The sequence below is a fragment of the Coptis chinensis genome, chromosome 7, assembly GCF_015680905.1.
Source record: "Coptis chinensis isolate HL-2020 chromosome 7, ASM1568090v1, whole genome shotgun sequence".
NCBI lineage: Eukaryota > Viridiplantae > Streptophyta > Magnoliopsida > Ranunculales > Ranunculaceae > Coptis > Coptis chinensis.
This window is the reverse complement of record NC_141462.1, coordinates 78991400-78999928: the sequence shown is the minus strand read 5'-3', so window position 1 is coordinate 78999928 and position 8529 is coordinate 78991400. Positions and strand designations below refer to the sequence as shown.

Below are 8529 nucleotides of genomic sequence, written 5' to 3'. Positions count from 1 at the left end.
CTCCTGCTCAACAAAAGCATTTACCTTCCAAAGCTTTTTCAACATCTTTTAGTGTTTTGAGTGTACATTAGAGCTGACATAGATACTAAATTTATTCCAATTTATGGCTTGACCTGATGCTTGGTAGTACTTGAGAAGAATATTCTTCATATTATTTGATTCTTCAAAAGTAGCTTTGCAAAAAATGATTAGATCATCAACATAGAGGAGATGGGATATGGGATATGAGTATAGCTTCAACTTGATGCCATGAATAGCTTGAGATTGTTCAGCCTGAGCTAAAAGTCTAGATATTACTTTTGAAGCAAGGATAAACAGGTAAGGGGATAAATGATCCCCTTTTTTTCGCTAAAAGGTAATTGATTCAAAAAATTTAAAAGGTTACAAGAAAAAAGAATATGAAGCGTGAGACCTGTATAGTATGGGTTTCATCATATGTGAATCCACCTATTACATCCAAAATTTAGCTTATGAATCAGAAATAAGTAGTAAAATAGTTTTCCAAGTTCCTCACAAATGGAGGCTTATTATCCCACCATTTACTTTCTCCATTTTGTAAAGCAGCACCATGTCTCGCACAACTGTCTGCTCCTGAATTTGTTTCTCTCCATGTAGTTGATATATTGATCCATACTGCTTTCTCTCTTTGTTGCTTCCATTTTGATCTTACTCTCCAATGCACTTTATCCTTCTGGAATGTTTGAACCATTGAGGATGAATCTGATTCCACCCATATATATCTCTAGTCTTGATCCAGTGCTCTCTAAATTCCTTCTATAATAGCAAAGGTTTCTGTCATATAGTTTGTTGTTATCCTAAGTCCTCCTGCTGCGGCACCCAATATATGCTCCATATGATCCCGGAGAATCACTCCCCAACTTGCCATGCTTGGATTTCCCATGGAACTTCCATCAATATTTATTTTTATAATGCTCGGTGGTGGAAGAAGCCAGTAGCATTCCAAAATTTTGGGGGCACTTCTAAGCTTGTGCTGGAGATTAAATATGTGAAGGGTTTTCACATCTATCATCGAGTTGTTCATGGAACCTGATGATTTATGGTGGTTTTCGATGATGGCTCTTCTAGTCAGGAAACAAATGTTAGAGAAACTAGATGTCTTCTGATCATAGAGAACCTTATTCCTGTTCTTCCATAAGCTTACCAGACTTGTCATTGAGTAGGCTTTCCACATGTCTAGAATCAAAGAGCTGTGGTGCTTCCCCTGTTGCATTATATCATTGAAGGAGTCGATATTTGATTGGATGCTGAAAATATGCCTAGCATGGTTCCAGACTCTCTTAGACAAATCACATTGATAGAGGATATGATCGAGACTCTCTTCTTCCTTCCTACACACACAACATCGAGAGGCCAACTGTGTCTTCCTTTTTTTCAACCTATCATCTATTCTCAAAGCCCCCCGAAGTAATTTCCATGTTATGCCCTGTGTCTTGGGTAAGATTTTCGAGCTCCAAATGAATTGGCATCCCTTATGCTTAGTCGCTTTTCTTCTGATATCTTCATGCGCTGCTGCAACTGAAAATTTACCTTTGCCGTCTGATAACCAAATTCGCTCATCCTCTTTTGAAGAATCCGGTAGTTGCAGCAAGTTGAGATTGATACCAATTAATTGCAACAACTGTGAAGACTTTTGGTAAAGGGGATCCATTTAAGAGAACATTATATGAAACAGTACGTAGAGATACACGTTTTTTATCATCTCTCTCCATTTGGTACAGAAACCCAAGTGCTGGAAAATATCATCCAAAAAGCTCCATTCTAATCTATCAAAAGCCTTGGCCATGTCTAATTTAACAGCCATCTAGCCTTGCTTCTTTCTCTTCATCTTTTTCATATTGTGAAATATCTCACTAGCCAAACTAGTATTATCCCCAATGGATCTTCCTTTGAAAAAAAAAACTCCTTGGAATGGTGAGATGATTTTATGAAGTGGGGGTTTGAATCTATTAGCTATAATCTTTGATATGATCTTGTAACTGAAATTACTTAGGCTTATGGGCCTAAATTTTGAGATGTGGCCAGGATTTGTAATTTTAGGGATTAGAGTGATAAAAGTTTCATTTAAAAAGGGTGAAAGGTCCCCATAGATAAAGAACTTTTGAACAGCTAATATTACAGTATGGGAGATGATATCCCAATATTGTTTGTAAAAAATACCCTGAAAGCTATCTAGTCTAGGTGACTTCAAACTTCCAAACTTTTTGATGACAACATTCCAAATTTCAGAGTTTGTTGGTACTTTGGTGAGGAGAGTGTTTTCATTTTGAGTAACAATAGGTTTGAAGAGGTTTAGAATGGTTTGATCTAGATTAAGATTTTCCGAGGTGAACAGGTTTGAAAAGTATGAGTTTATAGTTTCTTCAATATCTTTCCTTCCCTCCTGCTAATCACCATTGTCATCCATAAGTTTGGTAATATGATTTTTCCTTCTTCTAAACACAGTAGAGAGGTGGAAATTTTTTGTGTTTCTGCCACCCTCCTTCACCCAATTGAAGCAAGCCTTTTGTTTCCAAAAACTTTCTTCTTTTTCCACAAGGCTTTCTAGCTCCTGCCTTAAGATTTCAGCAGCATTATAATTTTCCTCAGAATGGTTCATCAGAAAACATTTTTCAAGATCATCCTTTGTCTTTTTTATTCTCTGAAAAATATTTCCAAAAACCTCTTTATTCCAGATTATAAGGTCCTTTTTAGTATTATGGAGTTTCCTTGGTAAGGTAGCATCATTCCATAGATATTCATGCTTCCAGGCATTATCGACAACACCTCTACAAGTTGGGTCATCACACCACATACTAAAAAATTTGAAAGGTTTTGGTGGACAGGGGTCCACATGATTGAAGTTGATGAAAAAGGAGAGATGGTTAGAAAAAGAATTTACCAAGGTCTTAACACTTGCCACATGGAAAAAAGTTATCCAAGATGTGGTAGCAACAGCCCTATCAAGTCTTTCCAAAATATGATTTTGATACCTTCTATGATTGCTCCAAGTAAAACGGGGGCCTTTTGATCCAAGGTCGAACAGACCCAAGTCATTAAGAAAATCATTGAAATCCGACATACTTTTGGTAAGAATAGAATTTCCTCCAATATTTTCATCAGGAGAACTGATGGCATTAAAGTCCCCAAAAAGTAACTAGGGACCATGCATAAGGGGAGCAAAAGAATGAATCTCATCCCAGACTCGCTTTCTTTTACAAGCACTAGGATCCCCATAGACAAAAGTAAAGTACTATGCAGAATTAATACCAATATTATTAATTTTAACTGAAATATGGTTTGAAGTTGCTCCTAAGATTTCAAGTTTGCATCCATCTTTCCACATCACAGCAAGACCATCTTTTGCTCCAACAATAGCTGATACAAAACAACTACCTGACTTAATTGTAAGTTCTTTATTCAAAGTAAAATTGTACATTTTTTTAGAGCATTCCCAATGCCTGTGAAAAAGAGGGGGATGTGAAAATTTTCACCTCCTTTTGGTGCAAAACCAGTGCCCAATGCAGAGGTGAAAAAGATGGTGACTATTTTCCCAAGTCATTCTCAGGGTGAAACCTTCAACCGAGATAGTGGCTGACTTGTGAACTTCATATGGGATGTTGGATTCCGTCTCGTGTGTGTGTTTTTTTTACGGACGGAATGTTTCATTCCGTCTCGCACGATTTTTCGATTCTTTTTTAAAATTTCAGACGGGATGTTTCATTCCGTTCGGAGCGTTTTTTCGATTTTTACGTCCAGACGGAATCCAACATCCCGTCCGAGATTTTTTTTCACCTTTACATTGCGCAACTTCACCTTGCTTTTCACCAAAACGGTGATAAGAAGGAGAAAAACTGCCTTCGTAGAGGTGATAAGAGAGGGAAAAAATTGACGGGCATTGGGAATGCTCTTATGGTTATTGTTTTGGTGAAGGGTATAATAGTCATTTTAGCGTAAATGTTAAATGCTATAAATGGAAGGAAGGCTCTGTTTTCTTTAGGCGCCAAACACCTTATCTCTCTAAAAATGTCCACTTCTGTAATAAACAAGCATAATTTTTACAACCTTGAAGCATTGAAATCGATCAGAAACAGTAAAACTGAGTTGAGGAGACTGGGTACGAAGAGGGGGATTCGATGTGATGGAAGTGGAGAGAGTGAGCGAGTTACAGTAGTGAAGAATGGGAACGACTCATTGGAAATATGCAGAGTCTTGAATGGAATGTGGCAAACGAGTGGAGGCTGGGGGAGAATTGAACGTGATGATGCTGTTAATGCTATGCTTAGATATGCTGATTCTGGTTTGTCAACGTTTGATATGGCCGATCATTGTGAGTTAACTCACTTCTTATTTAGACCTAACTCACATTTCCCAATTTGCTTTTTTTTAGAACCACAATTAAACGTAACAAATATCATGTGTTGGTCACTTGGTCCAAAGTGCAACCACATGCACCACACTTTTTCAAGGAGTTCAGAGTGCCAACTGCCAAGCTTCCAGGTTACGGAGAATACGAAGTAACTTAATTAAGAAAGAAAGGAACGAATATTGACTCATTAAATAGGCTCGGTTTATTTGCTCTAAAGAGATAATTTTTAGGACAAAAACGACCTTTCAGTTTCAACCACTTCCCGACTTTCTATTTGCATTTTTACATGATATAAAAGGGCTTTATTGTCAACTTATGTGGCCTATTAATCTGAATCTTTTCTTCCACATAGCTGCCATGGCAGTTTCTCTACAACTCCTGTCTAACTTCACCTTCAGCACAACTAAACCCGAAACCAAAACCAAAACCAAATGCCATTTTCGTAAACCTGGTTTGAATCGCATTCGTTGTGAGCAAACTGTCCAGAACAAAAGAGTCATAGAGGTGAAGAATGGAAAAGATTCTTTAGAGATATGTAGAGTGGTGAATGGATTGTGGCAGACAACTGGTGGTTGGGGGAATATTGATCGCGACAATGCTGTTAATGCAATGCTTCGATATGCTGATGCTGGATTCACTACTTTCGATATGGCTGATATCTGTTAAACCTCCATCCATAAACTCTTTTCATTTACTCTTTAAATTTTATCAGTTTTAAACATTTTAGTCATATACTTTTTATTGTGCGCATGTGCCTGTTCTGTGTTAGTTTATTGATTTTGTTATGTCCAATATTTGAGAGCAAATTTTCAGTTTATTTAGTTGTGCAGATGGTCCAGCTGAAGATCTGTATGGGATTTTTATCAACAGAGTGCGTCGAGAGCGTCCACCAGAGTTCTTGGAACAGATTAAAGGGTGAGTTCAACGTCACAAGTAGAATTTAATTTAGAAATCATTTTCTTGGCATCCACTTAACCGTCAGGGGAAAGGGTTACAACTGATATTGTACTATATATTGTAATTCTTAAAAATGTGAATTAGGCTGGAAGTCTGGAACTGTTGATTGCTATTTTATGTCCTTTATTTGTTTCTGTCGGTTATATTAGTGGCAATCGGCTTCACTCAAATTATGAATTTAGCGGTGTCAGAGACTAGTATTGATCTATTTCCTTTTCTTTAGTGATTTTCATTTACTGGAACAGACTAATTTATGGGCATTCTTGTCAGAGAAGGTGTTTATGAAAATGTGTATTGGCCTGTGCATGTTCTATGAATATATACTCCTTTACTGGTGAAAAATAGAATAAGCTGTATTAAATTTGTTCTTTAATTGACATAAAATTTGTACTTATCTGTTTTCTATTGTGATGTACAGTCTTACCAAATGGGTCCCACCTCCAGTTAAAATGACAAGTAGCTATGTGCGCGAGAGCATCAATGTATCACGGAAGAGAATGGATGTTGCTTCATTGGACATGCTTCAGTTTCATTGGTAGTTACTCCTTGCCCTCCCAGTTAGTCATGGATAGAATTGTCTAGTCTGTATATTGCATCGTGTCAACACAGAACCTATGAGCAGCCATATTGACATTGTCTGAAAGTTTGAACTTACACATATTATAATTTATAAGTGCAATGTTTTCCTGACTAACTTAATGTGCTGCTTGTTTTGCAAGCAGTTTATACTTTGTATTTGTAGTAATTCACGTCTGAAATCTAAATGAGTTCAAGATTTTGGATAAGCGTTAAAACAACTTGAGAGTTCAGGCTGTCGAAACCCACAAAATCTTTAACTTCAGTTCGCCTTCAGTATTTTAAGCTTTTAAAACTTGATCTTCTATCTTGTGTAAAAACAGAAACACGTTTCAAAAGGATCACCGAATACGTGTTTTAGACACTGTTAAGCTAGAAGACAGATTGTTATTTTTTTGAGTAAATTATTTATGTATTCTTGTTTCAACAGTTAAATTTTAGTTAAAAGAAAATTAAAAAGGGAAATGGTTGCTCTCTATTTTAGTTTTTTTGAGTGTAACTTCTTCTCCGAATGCTTTCCTATATGAGTGGCTTTGATTAACTTCATATTTTTACTCTTTTCTCCCTGTGGTGTGTTTTTCATTCTAATTATTTAATCATACTGGAAACAGGTGGGATTACTCAAACTCTGGCTACCTTGATGCATTAAAACATCTCACAGATCTGAAAGAGGAAGGTTGGTATTATTTCTGTGGATATATAATGTGTCTAGAATTTCAAAGATACATTTCTTGATTAAATATATTTGTAAGGAAAAATTATGCAGGAAAGATTAAGACAGTAGCCTTGACAAACTTTGATACTGAGAGGTTACAGATAATCCTCGAAAATGGCATCCCAGTCGTGAGCAATCAGGTCAGCAAGTGGAAAATGGCATCCCGTATCTTTTTCAAAAGTTTATCTTCGTGTGTGGTGATTTGGTTGCTAATGGAATTATTTTGGGACTTCTCTAGGTGCAACATTCTATTGTTGATATGCGTCCTCAGCAGAAAATGGCGGAGCTTTGTCAGCACACAGGAGTCAAACTAATAACGTATCTCTCTCTCTCTAAGAGTGAATGTCTTGGCTTCTTTCATACTCTTAATAGCCGTTTCAGTTTTAGCATGATCAACATTACCTTTTACATATGATTCCCATGAGTTGAAAGTGAAATTGTGTGGTACATGGATAACTGTGTCAGTTGGACTAAAGCAAGGATGTATATACACTAGGTATCACCCTTCAACCCTTCGAGCTAAGCTGTTGTGAGGTGCTTCACTGCCATTGATTGATTTGAATTGAAACTGAAATAACATGTTGAGCATAAGAAGAAATTATGTATAAAAAGGAAAAAGATGAAAGAAAACAGGAATAACGATAAGAAAGAAATAAAAGACAAAATAATAATAAGAAAACATTATGTCTTCAGCAAAAGATCCCCCCCCGGTACAACATCCTTTGACCACACGGTGTATGAACCTTGAAGATGTTACATAGAATGTGCATCTACCATCATTTATGTGTGTGCTGTGTTTTGGACAACGTCGTCATACCACCAATATGCTTTTTTGCAAATTACCAGATACAATTCCAGTTGGGAAGACTGACAGTAATTTATTATCTTGGGAAAAAAAATCATATGCTTCGTTAGTTATTCCATAATGCTTTTTTTTTTATAACTTCTGACTGTATTTGACAACTGCAGATACGGAACGGTGATGGGTGGTCTGCTTTCAGAGAAGTTCCTTGACACAAATTTGTCCATTCCTTTTGCTGGCCCCCCTCTAAACACTCCTTCCCTCCAGAAGTATAAAAGGGTATGAATATCGCGTCAGACCTATCATTTCAATCATTACAGTCATAAATTTATACTTGTCATATGTTGCAGATGGTGGATGCCTGGGGTGGATGGAGTCTCTTCCAGGCTCTGCTTAAAACCTTAAACCAGGTAGCTATAAAACATGGGGTATCCATACCAACTGTTGCTGTGAGATACGTACTGGACCAGGTGAAGTCTTCTTACCAAACTATTCAACATCATATGCCTTGATTGAACATATAATTTAACAGTGATGTTGATGCTTCAATGCAAACTGCAGCCATCAGTAGCAGGATCTATGGTAGGTGTTAGACTTGGTCTATCAGAGCATATCAAAGACTGCAAAGCTGTGTTTGCACTTATTCTTGATGAGGATGACATAAACAACATTCAAGAAGTATCAAAGAAAGGAAAAGATTTGTTGAGAGTAATCGGTGACTGTGGAGATGAATACAGGCGAGCATAAATAGTTACTTTCTTTTTTTTTTAATCTTGGCATCAGTGTGAAGAACTTTGGACTTGGCATAAATGACGTATTTGGTTAATTATACCCTGCAAAATTACTGAAATTCGAAAGTTTTTTTTTTTTTTTCAGGTGAAGTGTACATGTTTCTGATGGTTCTGTTACTTCATTTTCATCCAGTAGAAGTCATTGGGTTATCTCTCATCTTCCAAAAACAAAATAAATGGTCCATATTATCTTCGTAACTCTTAGCATCGTACATATGATATGAACTCTTTTTGGACATTCTGAGCCAGTCAGATTACATCACTTGTATCTTATTGAAATACACTAGTCTGGTTTCTATATCATGAGTTTTTTTAGGAGAAA

General features: G+C 36.7%; 1 protein-coding gene across 2 annotated transcripts; it reads left to right on the top strand.

Moving 5' to 3' along the window:
• Positions 1-3936: 3936 nt before the first annotated feature.
• LOC147489128 (NAD(P)-linked oxidoreductase superfamily protein) lies at positions 3937-8529 on the top strand. 2 transcript variants are annotated; one of them, XM_086570014.1, is made up of 10 exons: positions 3937-4327; positions 5197-5281; positions 5742-5858; positions 6511-6575; positions 6666-6754; positions 6853-6932; positions 7584-7695; positions 7767-7886; positions 7978-8153; positions 8293-8529. In XM_086570014.1, exons 1-10 carry the CDS (start codon positions 3955-3957, stop codon positions 8294-8296), a joined length of 1221 nt encoding a protein of 406 aa, XP_086426140.1. In that variant the 5' UTR covers positions 3937-3954; the 3' UTR covers positions 8297-8529. The 2 variants fall into 2 exon arrangements, with proteins under 2 accessions (XP_086426140.1, XP_086426139.1); XM_086570013.1 differs by lacking the exon at positions 8293-8529 and having other exon boundaries at positions 3984-4327; positions 7978-8266.